At 36.6% G+C, this 16,310-nt stretch overlaps 2 protein-coding genes across 2 annotated transcripts in view; one reads left to right on the forward strand and one right to left on the reverse strand.

The window, feature by feature from the left end:
• LOC123656549 (CCR4-NOT transcription complex subunit 3) overlaps nt 1–8,870 on the forward strand; it is a 30,827-nt gene extending 21,957 nt beyond the window's left edge. Inside the window, exons 12-16 of the mRNA XM_045592218.1 lie at nt 3,929–4,064; nt 4,877–4,975; nt 6,095–6,220; nt 6,523–6,732; nt 7,094–8,870. Of these exons, the coding sequence (XP_045448174.1) occupies nt 3,929–4,064; nt 4,877–4,975; nt 6,095–6,220; nt 6,523–6,732; nt 7,094–7,192 (670 nt within the window). The 3' untranslated portion in view covers nt 7,193–8,870. The remainder of the gene's footprint in view (nt 1–3,928; nt 4,065–4,876; nt 4,976–6,094; nt 6,221–6,522; nt 6,733–7,093) is intronic.
• A 1,229-nt stretch (nt 8,871–10,099) lies between these two features.
• LOC123656576 (probable ATP-dependent RNA helicase DDX47) lies at nt 10,100–15,788 on the reverse strand. The gene is made up of 8 exons (XM_045592247.1): nt 15,574–15,788; nt 15,138–15,396; nt 14,728–14,894; nt 13,408–13,644; nt 12,444–12,667; nt 11,716–11,848; nt 11,095–11,223; nt 10,100–10,449 (listed from the first exon to the last, which is right to left on the reverse strand). Exons 1-8 carry the CDS (start codon nt 15,742–15,744, stop codon nt 10,312–10,314), a joined length of 1,458 nt encoding a protein of 485 aa, XP_045448203.1. The 5' UTR covers nt 15,745–15,788; the 3' UTR covers nt 10,100–10,311.
• Nucleotides 15,789–16,310: the final 522 nt, after the last annotated feature.

The following is a 16,310-nucleotide window of genomic DNA, read 5'->3' on the forward strand; positions in this document are numbered from 1 at the left end:
TCAGCGACTCATTTTTTTATTATAGATAATCAAATGGTAAACTTGTTAAAAAAAAATAATTTCACAACCAAAACGATAATTGCGGTTATGTCCGCCGTAACGATGGGTAAAACTTGGGTTGCCAGATCGAATAATCCTATTATCGGGAGAAAAAAACAATTTTTCGGAATAGTGGGTCTTTGATCGGAAGAAACAAAAATAAAATAAAATTAAAGTTCATACATATATTTTTAAAACGACAACATTTAACGTTATTGTTATATCGTCCGCTGCCGATACAAATGTCTATAAAATACTAACAAAAGAAAAACAAAAAATGGTTATCTCATTACTTATATTATTCTATTATCAATAATCAACGAAATTCAATAAAGTAATTTATTTTTTAGCTTTCCATATGTATTTTGTGTTAATTTTCACAGATTTTACCATTTCTGTGTTTTTTTACTACTTAATTTGTAATTCAAACAATTTACCTCAAAGTTGAGTAAAATTATTACCTCTGTTTTTATTAAATCCATAGATTGTTCAGTAAACTAAATACTCTACCACAATAAGCATTGTTTACTGGAATAGACAGAACTAAACACATAATTTTTTTAGTTTACCTCATTGCACCTACTAATAAAATAGGCCCTTATTTTGTCATTATATATATTAATTTTTCCTTCTGTGCGGTGATTTAAATTAAATGTTTCTTTTAAAAAACAATAATCATTATACAATTCATCCTCATTGATGTCATTAGAAATGTTCAAATTTTCTACTAAATCCAAGAGCAAAGAGATCATCAACCATCATTCCATGAGAACAAAGTCTCCTTTTTTAGTGAAAATTGAGAGTCTTTTATATAAGGAGAAAACTGAAATAAAATGGTTCTTCTAAGTACTTAATAGCTCGTTTGAAAAACTGCTCTGCTTCTTTATTCCATTGTTCCTTTTGAGCATCGGATACTCTAACTGATACAGATCTCTTCTTACTGCTATAGAATTTATCTTGCGTTCGGCATTTGTGCTGGCTAGTAGCTTTCTCATTACAGCATCTTTTTTTTTGTTGTAACTAGGTCGGCAAACAAGCGTAAGGTTCACCTGATGGTAAGCGATTACCGTCACTTATAAACGCTTGCAACACCAGAAGCATCGCAAGCGCGTTTCCGACCCTACCTTCGATCCCCCCAGAACACCTCACTCACCACAGAAACACAACACTGCTTGAAATCAGTATTATTGAACTGTGATCAGTATTATTAAGGACGAGGTACCCGGTCGGGCTGCTCCAGATTTTGAGCAGGATTATTCCTGCTGTACTCCACCTCAGTTGCATAACAAAATGCCAATAGTGCCGGGGCGCCGAGTGGCAACGTTTCGTTTGACGAACTTAAATTTTTTTTTCTAAACTAAAGTTGTTTTTCGTATGCGTATTACTTTTGTTTAGCAACCAGGTTCAGGACACATCGGGCATCTAAAAAACTTATAAAACCGCGATAAAATCCGAAAAAATTGTTTCAGTAAAAAGTTATTTGTTTTTTTTTTTTCTTATATTTATAAAAGTAAAATCATAATTTTTTCTATGTGTAATAGTGATCTAATAAGAAAGTTGATTTAGTGTCTTTGAGTTATATACTATTAGTATAATAACTTACTAGAATATATGTTTACAATTAACGGTGCCAATTTTTTTTAATTATTCTACTTTATCACATAATCTAAGTTATTATGCAGTATTTTATCCTGTCAATTGAATTTGAAAATTAATAAAAGATCCGTATAAGATCCGCGAGAAAAGTGACGGATACGGATACGGATCTCATTTTGCCCGCGGATATCCGTGGATACGGATACGGATATCCGGAACATCACTAATATATATTATATAGTTTTTTTTAAATATCTTTATTAGGGACTTTTATACATATGTACATGACAGTCCTATACTATACTTATCCTATACTAAAACTAACAATTTTAACATTTTTAAATAAACTAAATTATAATACTAAATTATTACTAGATCTTAACTATATAATATAGTTGTAACAGTCGGCTGTTACCTGTAACACAAGTATTAAAGTAGTTTACCATAGGAACAGACGAACGTGTGTGAATGTTATAAGATATTTATTTATTTATTTATTTACACTTGACGTTTATTCTCTGAGGAAGTTACTTTAATTTAATTTCTAATACGAAAACTTTTAATTAAACTGCACTAGCCATACAGACAAAGTCAGTGTTTCTTGATTGTGGAACCAAGAAACTTAAAATAATAATTATATTATATTTTTAATATATTGTAATCGAAAGAGAAAATTAATTTTTCAAATATGTGTTATCATGCCCACTTAAATGAGTTACACTTGATAAGATTCCATGTAATGAGCATGAGTGTATTGCTATGATAACATGTTTGTAAAAAGAAATAATTATAAAAACTAGGTAGTTTTCGCCCAGTTATCGAAATTTGACCATAATTAATTTAAATTATTAAGGTTCTGTTCTCAAAAACTTCTATCATAATAAACAAAATAGTATAGGTATATGCGTGTGTCAAATACACAGTAGTGTGTGTAATGTTTTTTATTGATTTAATGTAGTTTTTACGCATAATTAAAAAAAATAGCATTCTGCACTCCACTATTCTCTATATAAACTATAAGTTTGCACGATTTCATACTCCTCCGTTCGCACAATTTTCGTAAAAAGGGAAACAAGTTTATGGATTCATGTATTAATTATAAAAATTAGCTATGAGTGGGGTCTTCCTGTTTTATTAATATTGGAAATGAGGTGAGTAGATTAATAATTTGTCTAAATAATTCAAATGTAAATATTAGTTTAAAAATTACCATATCTCGCGTAGTTAAAAATTTCTAAAACTAGGTGTGCCCCGCGGTTTTACCCGCGTTAATTTGACTACATATCCTATAGCCTTCCTTGGTAAATGGATTAACTATACACAAAAATAATTTTTCGATTTGAGCCATCCTGAGATTAATTAATTAATTTATTTTTCCAGAATATGGTATACAGGTATCAAATTTAAAGGTTTTACCAGCATATTCTACCGATTTTTTCGGTGTGCAAATATTAGTTCAACACAAACAATATTCTATGTGTTAGTTAAAATAAATAATTAGCGCGATTAAACAAAACAAATAAATTCAGCTTTATAATATTGGTATAGATTTACAAATTTATAATTGTTTAAAGTAATGTTAGTAATAAAACGCAATTAATATTTTAAGCTTTATAAATAAAATGAGTAAAATATAGGCTTACTACTATTTACCTATGTTCTAATCTGGAGCACCCTGACTACTTCACCATTACAGAAAATTAACAACACAGTTACATAATACTGGGCTCGTGTATTGTTTTATTCCTGTTTTATAAACGGTGTTGTGAACAATTTTAGTTACGCGGGCAATATTGTTCTGTTATTATATATCTTATTCTTTAATAGAAGTATAGCAAATTAATGTTACTTTGCTGTCTTAAGTATAATAAATCGGATGTCAGCGGTTTATACTTTATAACGAAAGAAAATGTTATTTTAATATAGGATTTAAATTATTAGGAAGGAAAGGATTTGAAATGTGTACAGAAAGAAACTTACAGAAGATCACAGCAAAATAATACTGTTTTCAAGCAGTATTGTGTTCCTGTTGGTGAGTAAGGCGACCAGAGCTCCTGGGGGATTGGGGATTGGGGATTGGGTCGGTAACGCGCTTGCGATGCTTCTGGTGTTGTAGGCGTCTATAAGCTACGGTAATCGCTAACCATCAGGTGAGCCGTACGCTTGTTTGCCAACCTAGTGACATAAAAAAAAAATGTCTATAATAAGCGAGACGTTCACGACTTACGTGCCAGCTACTAAGGTACCGTAAGTCGGAGGAGGTCGAGCTGATGGGTCCGACGGTCGCTTCCAGCGGGCGAGTGAGCGAGACGCCGAGCACGCCCGCGCTGAGCTCCGGCGCGGGCGCGGTGGGCTCCACGGGCACCGCCTCGCTCAAGAGCATGGCGCAGGAGGCCGTGCAGCGCGCCGGCCTCGACCACCACTCGCAGGTACCACCCACCACTCGCTCGAGTTTACTTCATCATTACAGCCTATACAATCATTATATTTTAATGTTTACACGGGGATTAACGCGAACAAAATTTTTTAAGGGAAAATATATTACCTTGAGGCCTGACGTTTCGGCCAGGTTACACCAGCCGTGGTCGCAGGCAGACTGATCCAGCGATGTCACGACTCAGCTGTCAGGGTAGATGTTTCTTCATCCACCCTCAACTCGTGATTATTGTCAGTTGTAACACTAATAACATCTACCCTGACAGCGTAGTTGTGACATCGCTGGATCAGTCTGCCTGCGACCACGGCTGGTGTAACCTGGCCGAAACGTCAGGCCTCAAGGTAATATATTTTACCTTAAAAAATTTTGTTCGCGTTAATCCCCGTTTAAACATTAAAATATAATAATGCAACGCGAAAGTTTAAAAGTTGTTATAGCCTATACAGTCCACTGCTGGACGTAGACCTCCACAAGTTTACGCCAAAAATAGCGTGAACTCATGCGTTTTGCCCATAGTCACCACGCTGGGCAGGCGGGTTGGTGACGCGATTTTACTTATTCTTTATTTATTTTTTTATACAACTAGGGTTAACGGCTAACTAACCAAAGGTTTTTTTTTCATCCCTTATTTCACCCCCTTAGAGATACTACACGAGTGGTGTTCTCCCTCATGTAGTATCTCTTTGATATATGGAATGTAAAATTAACCCTTTTGTGCGACAATTTCAAAAGCTTTCTGGTCTCACTTTAAAGATATAACTTTTATATATCTATGTGGAAATAAAATGTAATGTTATGTTTCAGTCTGGTGTGAGTTTATCGCGACGAGGACTAGCACTTTCACAGGCGCACATCCCTCCGCTACTGGGAGTCGCGCCGCTTGGGCCTCTGCCGCTTAATAATGTAAGTATTGTGACATCTCAACGAAAACTGATTTTATCTGAGCATAGCAGGATATATCCTGCTCAAAATCTGGAGCAGGCCTTCTTGTGTTCCTGTGGTATGTAAGGTGACCAGAGCTCATGGGGGGCTTGAAGGTAGGGTCGTCAACGCGCTTGCGATACTTATAGTATTGCAGTCGTCTATAGGCTATGGTAATCGCTTACCATCAGGTGAGCCGTACGCTTGTTTGCCGACCTTATTGTATATGTATAATAAAAAAAACATGAGTGTGTACTTAAGACCGCACTGCAGAATTAAAAATTCGTTGACAATCGTAATTAATTATTACGTATTAATTGAATATAGTAAACAAAGCGACACAACAGCGAAGAGCAGCCTACTGTATCTTTCTTGCTCGGGTACACTCGGCGGCCCCGAGTTCACCCGATCGAGCCTTTCACCTCACAGCGTGACAGATCAGCCTAACTTACTACACTTAAAAAAAATGTTTCTTTGGACAAAATTAATTACTTATGATAATTTTTATAATTGTCTATTCATGTCACGAGAGACCTTATCTTCAAAGAGTGGAAAATAATAACCAAGAAGTTCATTAACACAACTCTATTCCAATAATAACTGTGTTATAGGGGATATCCATTAATTACGTGAGCTATTTTCGATCAATTTAGACCCCCCCCCCCCGGTGAGATTTGCCTGGACCCCTCCTCCCCTTACGTGAGGTTGACGTGAATATAATAGAGATAGATTAATAACTTCTACCATCAGTGGGTAAACCAGTGGGGATATTGTGTTTAAATAGCCAAATAATCTTATAATTTCACACCCATATTATTTTATTATTATTGATAAACAAATATCTATATTATTTTGTTTTATTGATATCATTTTTTTAAATAAACGCCTTTTTCACTCAATGACCCCCACTAACATTTACTCCTGTGTCGGGGGCCCGGAGACATACACATAAACGCCCAGACCACGGAAAACACTTATATAGGCTAAACAAATATAACCACCTGCGACTAGCGCAACAACCGCTGACTTATGACCGCTGCGCCAACGCATCGTCAAAAAAAAATATTAAAATTATTATATTATTATGGTTACGTTTTCCAGGACCACCAGGTGCAGTTTCAGATGATGGAGGCGGCGTTCTACCACATGCCGCACCCCTCAGACTCGGAACGGACCCGCGTCTACCTACCTAGGAACATCTGCCAGACACCCGTCTACTACAACCAGGTATCATGCCTTACTTGACTGAATGAATGACGTGAATTTGTAGTAACAATTATATTTTCTGAAATTTTACAAATTTGTCCCTGTTTTTCATAAGAACATACACAAATTATTAGAAAAGTGACGTGTAAAAGTGAGATCATCGTAAAATTTTTGTCAAGTTGCCCCATAATCAGGGAAAATAGGGATTATGCGACAGATAATAAATAATGAATACTAGTAAATTGTCAAAATAACTAACATATAAAAGATTTTACATGTCTTTTAAAAGCAAAATACCAATACTAAAATGCATATAATTTCAGGTGCTGCTACCACACTCGGACTCGGTGGAGTTCTTCCAGCGGCTGTCGACAGAGACTCTGTTCTTCGTGTTCTACTACATGGAGGGCACGAAGGCACAGTACCTGGCCGCGAAGGCTTTAAAAAAGCAGAGCTGGCGCTTCCACACGAAGTACATGATGTGGTTCCAGAGACACGAGGAGCCCAAAGTCATCAACGAGGAGTATGAACAGGTATCTCACATACTTTGGTTTCTTGCTAGCTCGATGTTAGAGATCTTTAAAACTGTTTGTTTTTATTTCAAATTAGCTTGCCCCGTGGTTTTACTTGTGTTAATTTGAGGAAAAAACGTGCTTAAATATTATATAGCCTATAGTTTTCCTGGTTTAGCTTGGTAAATGGACTATCCAGCAATACGTTTTCAATACGAACCAGTGCTTCCTGAGGTTAGCGCGTTCAAACGACTCTTCAGTTTTAAAATACTAGTGTAGATTATGAACAGGGCAATATTCTTTTTAACAGTTTTGTCCGAAATATTTCAACAATTTTCATAATTTCTTGTTTTGTTCAAAGCACACTTATTACATGTTACAGGGCACATACATTTACTTCGATTACGAGAAGTGGGGCCAGCGGAAGAAGGAGGGCTTCACGTTCGAGTACAAGTACTTAGAGGACCGCGACCTCAACTGAGGCCCGAAAACTATCCGTCATTCCCTCTCCGGGCCCCGCTCCCCGAACCATTGTGATATCGATATAGGAACCCGGAGCGTACTCGGATGCCGTGCGACCGTTTTAATCGACTTTATTGGACTTTTTAAGCGGCTTTATATATTATGTTATATATAATATAAGAATGTAAATGTCCCACTAAATATTAAATCATGTTTTTATAATGTGGAATCTCATTTTTATAAGATTTTATCGAGTCGTTGCAGAGACGCGCCACGCTTCGTCGCCTGGCGTCGGTCATATACTTACATCGAATGTGTAAATTAATGAATAGGACATAGTATATATTATTCAAAACACCACGGGAATTAATGTACCTATCGGAAAGCAATATTATATATATTTAAGTAGTAAATAAGAGTCCAATAATTTTTTATGCTAGTCATAGTATTTCAACAAGGCAGAGTCGACGCCGGGTACGACGGATGAAATCGTTCGGAAAGACTATCTCGTGAGATGTCGATTTAGAAAAATTAAATCCTACGTGTACTCGGCGGTCAGGTCGAGTCGGGTCGATCCGAGAGCGCTTCGGGCGATTTGTTTTAAAACTTGTTTATAGCGACTGGTTTAGTTTGAAAGTAATATCGGCGACGGCGCGCGCGTGTACTGGGACACGACCTAGAGTGGCGACCGGATGCCAGTATTTGGTACGTCGGCCGCTTTTATCTGATCTCCTAAGATTCTTCGAATCTAAAATTATAAGTACAAAAATTGAATTTTTGTATAATAAATTAACAGACAGGTTAATCGAGCTCGGAATGGGTATGTTCAAGTGCCTCAATAACTACCTGAAAAGTATAGACTAAAGGGGTTGAAACCTGCCAATTAACAGACCGTTGCTAACCGGAACACGGCCGTGCACCGCGCGCCACTCCATAGTAGAGATCTCCGCCGTGACGTCACCGCACACTCGCCGTCTTACATCAGAGCAACTAGCGCGTTACTTCGTACTAGTGCATTTAAATCGAACTAAATTTTATACCAAATTATTCGAGCGTGTATATAATCACTGCCATGTGTATTTTATTTACGTGTAAACGTATCGCGGATCGAGAAAAGCAAACGAGTAGAACAGCCTGAATGTACTTATTTAATTAGTGATATTTGATGGGTTTGTGGAGTGTACACGATGACGTCACCGCCGTTGACGATCGGGGAGATTATTCCATTTAGTGAGACCGTAGTGTGATTCTGAGTCCTCGGTCGCGTCTATTGCGCGGCCGCGGCGACGCGTCGGGCGACCGGTCGGCCAACCAGTCGGTCAACCGGTCGGCCCACCAGTCGGCCGAGCGGTCGAGCGGAGGCGAGCGGTAGAGCGCGCAATCTCGTCGATTCCGTGCGTGGTGTTGATAGTTTTCATTTTTGTAAAAAGTATCGTGCGAGCAGATGAAATGTGGTAAATAATAATAATTTAAAAAAATATCTGTACAGTTCTATTTGTATAGAAATAATAAATAACGATTAAAAATTAAAAACCATGTTGTGATTTCTTCTTAACGATTAGTTTAAGTGCGTCGGTTTAGAGCGCCACCTCGTATTGGGGCGGGCGCGTTTATCGCATTTCTTTTTCTTATTTATTTTATAATATGAAAGAGATGACTGTTTACTTTGTAGAATAAATTATAAGAAAGCATTTAAACATTTTGTTTGTTTAATAAATTTCCAATGTTGATTCGATGAAAAGTGAAAATGTTATATAATAACTGACTTATCTTTTAATAATGAAATTTTCAAATATGTTACTTATCCTTATCCCATTATTCTATCATATAAAAACGAGCTAACATACCATGTGTGAGAATAAGAAGTAAATTAATAGTAATTTTTTTATGAATATTAATTTGGAATAATTCCTTTGAATAGAACAATAAAAATATTAATTTTCTCTGTAAATGTTTGAAGGAATAATAGTTCTAATTTTTCACTTTATATTGTCTTGTGGCTTTTTCATATGGGCTGCCCTAAATATTTACTTTATGTGAAAGGACACAAGTATTCTCAATACTATTTTTGTAAAATGAATACAAATCCTCCACTTATTTATGCTTCAATTATATTAAAGTAAATTACATTCAAAAATTTAAGGTGTGACAAATAAATTTCCCTTTCTTGAGATATCATATCACTCCTATATGTAATACTCTATTAATACTAAAGATTAACGATGAATATATTATAGCCATAGATTTATAGAGCAAGAGCCCACGAAAAACTGACCTTCATTATTTTATCAAAACAAAGTTTTTCTATGAATGTCATGTCACATGCACAGAAAAACTTTCAGCTTTTATAAAATAACGAAGTCTAGCCGTCTTGGGCTATTATAATGAAAACTCTGTAATCATTTTATTTTTATTTTAATAATAGTATTCACTGGCATTTCATAAGACAAGACGTCTCAAGTGGGCCATTTAGTATGGGATTGTTCATAAAATACGTTCGTAGATAAGGGGAGAGATGGGGTCTTTGCTTAGCGTGCCAAAAATGATGATAATGATATGGGATATTTTTTATATTTGTTTTTAAAATTAAAAAAAAAAACGAATTATTAAGCTGTACACCTATTTTTAATCACGAAATCATAACGGAAAGGCCTAAATTTCATGACGTAACATAGCGTGATAAAGGTAGTGTCGATAATGGTAAAATTTTTACTATTCCAATGAAGTCTGTCAGGGAAAGGATATCAAATAAAATTATTTTGAAACTGCATAATTGCAATGTTTTTGACGTGACAGCGTTCAATAAATCGATGAACGCTGGCTGCACACACGAAAAAGGATGACTCGTGTCCCGTTACGCTCATTGTCCCCTTATCTATCTTTCACTCGATTGGCCTATGCGTCCGAGGAGTTGTTTTGTTATGACGTTGTCACGTTAAACTATCGTCCGTAAACCAACTTTATCGATAAACGATGCATCGAATGTCGAAATATTGAGCTCCGCAAAATAAAAATAAAAAACATGGTAAATATCCCGTTTCAAAATAATTTCAATAATGAAAATAAGCATGTTAAATTAAAATAATATAAAATTAAAGTGTATTGTAATATAAGGCATATATATCATATAGGGTATGTTCATCGCCGGCCGCGCCGCCCCTTGCGCGCCCCGCCCCCGAGGCGCCGCCGCACGCCCGCCGCCTCCTCCGTGTCGTCGTCCGACTCCGCCCCGCGCTTGCGCTTCGAACCCTTCTTTTCTTCTAGCTCCTTCATTTCCTGCAGGAATCGATGACGTGTGGCTCATACAATTTATTAACGCATTCAGCCTGTAACCTGAGTAAACACATGAGTTCACGCCATTTTTGGCGTGAACTTGTGGAGGCCATGTCCAGTAGTGGACTGCGAAAGGCTGCTCTGGTGGTGGTGCTGGTGGTGGTGGTGGTGGTGGTGGTGGTGGTGGTGGTGGTGGTGGTGGTGGTGGTGGTGGTGGTGGTGGTGGTGGTGGTCACCGGATGGGGTGGCCGGGTACTGAGACCCAGCCGTGAAAGAAGGGGAGCCCTTAGAACGAAGTCGGTTTAGAGGAAGCACTGTGCAGAGCGCTGAATCGGGCTACGGGCGGTTCGCTACGTGCCTAAGCGTATGCGAGCCACGAAAACGCGGGAACCTCGCCTTCTATCGTCACTATGAGTAACGATCGCTATAAAGTATGATAACAACCGGGACCAGCGGCTTAAAGGCTCAAAGCACGGTGAGAAGACCCACAAGGACTGCACAAACACCCAAACCACGGCAAACTTCTGTATGGATAATACAAATGTTTGTCATGTGCGGGGATCGAACCTGAAACCGCCAGCGCAACAGCCACAAATCAGTGCTGTGAACGTTGCGCCAGCACGTCGTCATATGTGTGTGTACACTCACGATTTTAGTGAGTCTCTGCGCCTCCGCGACGCGCTCCTGTAGCACCATGACCTCGCTCTCGTCCGCCTTGTATAGCGGCAACTGCTTGCCGATCAGCTGCTCGATGCGCTGGTACAGCTCCACGTCGTACTGGCAAATTAAAATAAGTAAGAAAATGAGAACATTGATGATGCTATAGCTGAAGTCAATTAAACGCATTATTTATACAAATATTTAAAATTGGAGTGTCTATTTGTAATATTAAAATAACCGCTTTTTACTAAATGGTAGATATACCAAATTTTTTTTTTTACAATCTTTGTCAATGTGTCTTTTTGTTCTGCTGTCTAAAACGACAGGACCGATTTTGATGGGACTTTAACGCTAAACCCTTAATGACCCCTACGAGGAGGTGAATTATGTTTCGATGGACCGCAAACTTATAACATAATAACAAACGCTCAAAGCACAACATAAGATAAACATGGTACATACAAACATTTGTCATGTGTGGGGACCAAACCCACTAGCACATCACCCAATTAATGTTACCAGTTCACCAATGTATCCTCTAATAAAATCTAATGAAAGAAGAAATAAATATAAAAAAACCTCGTCTATTGAAAGAAGTAGTAGTAGTACCTGTGTCACGAAGGTGATGGCCTGCCCAGCTCGACCAGCTCTAGCCGTGCGTCCCACTCTATGGATGTAGTCTTTGCTGTGCAGTGGGATGTCCAGGTTCACCACCACGTCCACGTGAGGGATGTCCAGACCCCTTTACGTACAAAATTATTTGTTACTTTTGTTACATAGGTAATAAGAGTACTTATATTAAAACTAATTAGATATTGTTTAAAATTTAAATCTGGCAAAAACCAAGTTTGTTCTTATGGTAGGGGAACTCTACCGGGAATTTTGGGAGTGACACGAGTGCGTGAAAATAACATCATGGGGGTAGTCTTCCACCTTGCGAAGTACTCCAACCATAATTGAGCTCTTTATATAGTGTAGAAAGTCTGGGGCAGCCAATAAGAAAAACTCGAGCGTATCAGATTGATCAGATCTTGATGTTCTCGTCGTAAGGACCTAAAAATGATGTGGAGGAAATTGCTTAATCTGACGCGTTGTTTTTTATCGCTATTCATTTTTCTGTCACCAAACTCATCAGTTTTACCCATAGACACCACACTGGGCAAGAGGATTGGTAATTTACGTTAGACTACTGGTGTAGGTTGGATGAGGATTGCGAAAAACCAGGATGTCTGGCGAGAGCTTGGGGAGGCCTATGTCCAGCAGTGGACTGCAATAGGCTGAACTGACTGACTGACCTACCTCAATATCAATAGCGATATCTATAGAATAATGTATACCTAGAGGCGACGTCGGTGCAGATGAGCACAGAGCGGCTCCGGCTCTTGAACTTGTTGAGCGCGGCGAGGCGCTTGTGCTGCGACATCTGTCCGTGTAACGGCACGGCGGCGACGCCCAGGGCTCGCAGCAGCAGTGCGGCCCGCAGGGCGCCCGCACACGTCGCCACGAACACGATCATGGACTTGCCCGCCATCTCGTTCAGTATGTGAACCAGATATACATCCTGGAATGAAGTGTCAACTCGTTAGCATTAACGTAGATATAAACTGTCGAACATTTATAACAAAGGTTGTTATTTTTAATTTAGAAATATAAATATTCAAATTATATAAAAAAAAAAACGAACTGAACAAGCGAACTCCTCTCTCCTCTACGCCTTATTTTATTTTTCCTGAATATACCGATTTTTGTAAATTTTTAAAAGATTAAAATAATAACTAGCTGTGCCCCATTAGTTTAAGAAAAAAAAAAAAACACTAAAATATTTTTGTACCTTTACTTGAAATTGCCTTGTTGATGAATTGTTTTTCATTCATAAGATTTCATATAGGTATATGGCTGTATCTGGTACTAATGCACTAAAATCACGTTTTAATGGATTATTTTAAAATTAACTTGATAACCATAAGAAAGGTAATGGGTTAACCTTAAGAGATAGATATAAGTGATTATAGATTTTATTACAACTTTTAATAGCTATCAATTCCGTCATACATAATTTTTAAGTAGGTATAACCGTTTACGCAGCATACGCAATGGAAGCTCTCAAAAAACACTATTTTTTTCATACCTACTGGTTGTAGCGTGATATCATATAGCCTATAGTCTTAGTCGGTAAATGGACTATTCAACGCGAAAATAAATTTTCAATTTGAACCAGCAGATCCTGAAATTAGTGCATTTAAACAAACGAACTCTTTAGTTTTATAATATTAGTATAGATAAGTAACAATTTTTACTGACCTTATATTTAACAGGTATAAAGATATAGTACTGCTGTAGTTTCTCCACAGTTTGGTATTTAGTTGACACCTCCACTTTGACGGGATCTTGTAGGGATGCTCTCTGTAGTTTCTGCACTTTCTTTGTCATTGTAGCAGAGAAGAGGTATGTGCGACGCTCGCGTGGAATTACGCGCAGTATTTTATCTACTTCAACTTCAAAATCCATGTTTAAAATTCTGTCAGCTTCATCCATAACCTGTTTAACAAAAGAAGATAACTTGGCTATATGTACATAACCGGCCTCTAATTCATGGGAGGTTGAATTTTTGTTATTTCTGACTCTACCTTAACTCCGGTGTTGCGGGAAGTGCACTCATGCTCCGTTCCACGACTTTCACGCGTTATTTTCGAACAAATTTACGTAAAAAGGATCTCTACTGCAAGATCAACATACGATACGAATTGACCTTTAACGACTGACAAATAGACACTTTTAAACAAAATAACGCGTCAGACATAATATTCTAATAAAATTAGTAAGATTGCGTGCTAGAAAATAGGAATAGAAATTCGAAAAATATCTAAAAGCGAATCAGAGCACCCCACTGACCACGTGGTCTTTGTCAGCCCTACTCCAAGAGTGTTTTTTTTTAAGCCGGAGGTGCGGAGGGAGGGCAGCCCTCGCACGCAAGGGCGGAAGGGCTGCGCTTCCCGCAGCACCGGACCCAAGCATTATTCTAACCTCAAACGTGGTAGGTTAATTTTTTCCAATTTAAAAATTTAACCTCAAAACTTTAACCACAATATCTCCATAACCATTACACAATAATAGTTGTCTGAGAGGGTAAAAAAGAGGCCAATTTTGTACATAATTACCGATAAATTAATATCTTAGACATTTTTGAACTAAAAGTCCTTTATGCACACAATTACATTTAAAATTGTTCCAACTGAACACATTTATTTGTTCATTTCAACAAATGTTTGGCAATTATAACAATGGAATGGCATCTTGTTAAAAAAATCATACTGCAAGATCTGGTAATTTTTAGTAAAATGTGAAAGCATATTATTTATAAAATAATCCCATAAAACTCCTACAATTTGTTTTCTAAATTTATCATATGTTTATACACAGACATTGACTGATTATTTTATTATTAACAATATGATTTAATTGTGCATTAAAGCCATCCTCTATATTAGTGCAAAGCTGACCGTGTCTCTTACAAGAGTACTGAAATATCAAAAAATCAAAACTACCACTACACACAAATACAATAAATATACAGCACATATGTATAAATCATAAGACCAGTTAATAAATCATTATACTTACAAGATATTTTAAAGCTTTTAAATTGAATCCCTTAGTATTTTCCAGATGGTCTACCAGTCTGCCAGGTGTGGCTATGATAATATGTGGTTTCTTTGACAGCATTAAAGCTTGTGCGACCATGTCCATACCTCCCACTATCACAGCACATTTTACACCTATACTTGCTCCTATCGAAGAGTAGACAATTTTGGAAATTAATAATTGTCCTTTTTATTATCTTTTTGAAGATTTTATGTTATAGAATAATTGAAATATAAGAGATACACTGAACATAATTATTAAAAATGCACAAGATGAATTGAAAAATTTAAAAACTTTAAACAGATTGAAACTGAGTCGCTCAATAAGCAAAATTACATTACTAATTTATCAAAATAAAATTTAGTAACAAAATAAGTTTAACAAATTACCTAAAGCCTCAAATTGTTCGGAAATCTGGAATGCCAATTCACGAGTGGGTGTCAATATAAGTGCAAAGTATCTCTGTGGGTTCTCCAGTAGGGCCTGAAGGATAGGCAAAGCAAAAGCTCCGGTCTTGCCTGACCCTGTTTCAGCTAATCCAATTATATCTTTCCCTTGCAATGCTACTGGAATGGCTTCTTTTTGAATTTTTGACGGGTTTTTCCATTTTAGCTCTGAACACGCTTCGCATAACACATCGACAACACCCTAAATGAGAAAAAAAAACACATTTAACATAGCTTCTAAAAGCATAGTTATAAAATTAATGACGAATACTACTTTAAACATTATACTAGTAATATATTTTACATAAATCCTTAGTATTATGAATGTTTTTTTGTTTATAACCTCACATGACACTTCGTGTTATTTATTTTAACTTACTAAATCTTTAAACGTGACCGTTTCTTCTTCTTTCTCGTTTTGTTCCTCAACTTGATTTTCTACTTCTTCTTCTACTACTTCTTCTTTAGAGCTTACACTCGCATTATCACTGCTATCACTATCTGCCGTCATGGTTTTGCAGAATTTTAAAGAATTTTTATAAAAACACATTACACAACCATGCTCGATGCTATTAATGACAATATTGATGACATCAAGATGACATTTGTAGTTGTCAGTTTCTTCAACTAGTAATTGCTGCCAACCAAACGTAGTGAACGCCGTTACCATACATTATACACTTGTATAGATACTGCATTGAGATGAGAACAAGAAGCTTAAACAGTAAACAGGTGAGAAATACCATTACAACAAAAAATTAAAGAATCCACAATTTACTTCCTTTGTTTTAATTATCAAAAAATTCAAATAGGTAATGATTATAAGTTTAACTTAATAAGTATCATAATATGCTAAAGAAATTAATGTTTTGATTTTATAATGTAGTTAGTAACTTATTCAAAAATGTAAAACTTATCTATTATTTCCGATATAAATTCATTTGTGAAATACAACTTGTCAAAAAGGCAAATTATATATTTTATTCTTTAATAGAAGCATAGCAAATTAATGTGAGTTTGCTGTGTAAAGTATAATACAACAAAAGTCAAAAAAATCAGCAAAATATTTTAAAATGAAAGAAGTTGTTAAATCATTAACAAAAAAAAAAGAATTTG

The sequence above is a fragment of the Melitaea cinxia genome, chromosome 9 (genome assembly GCF_905220565.1).
Source record: "Melitaea cinxia chromosome 9, ilMelCinx1.1, whole genome shotgun sequence".
Classification (NCBI taxonomy): Eukaryota; Metazoa; Arthropoda; class Insecta; order Lepidoptera; family Nymphalidae; genus Melitaea; species Melitaea cinxia.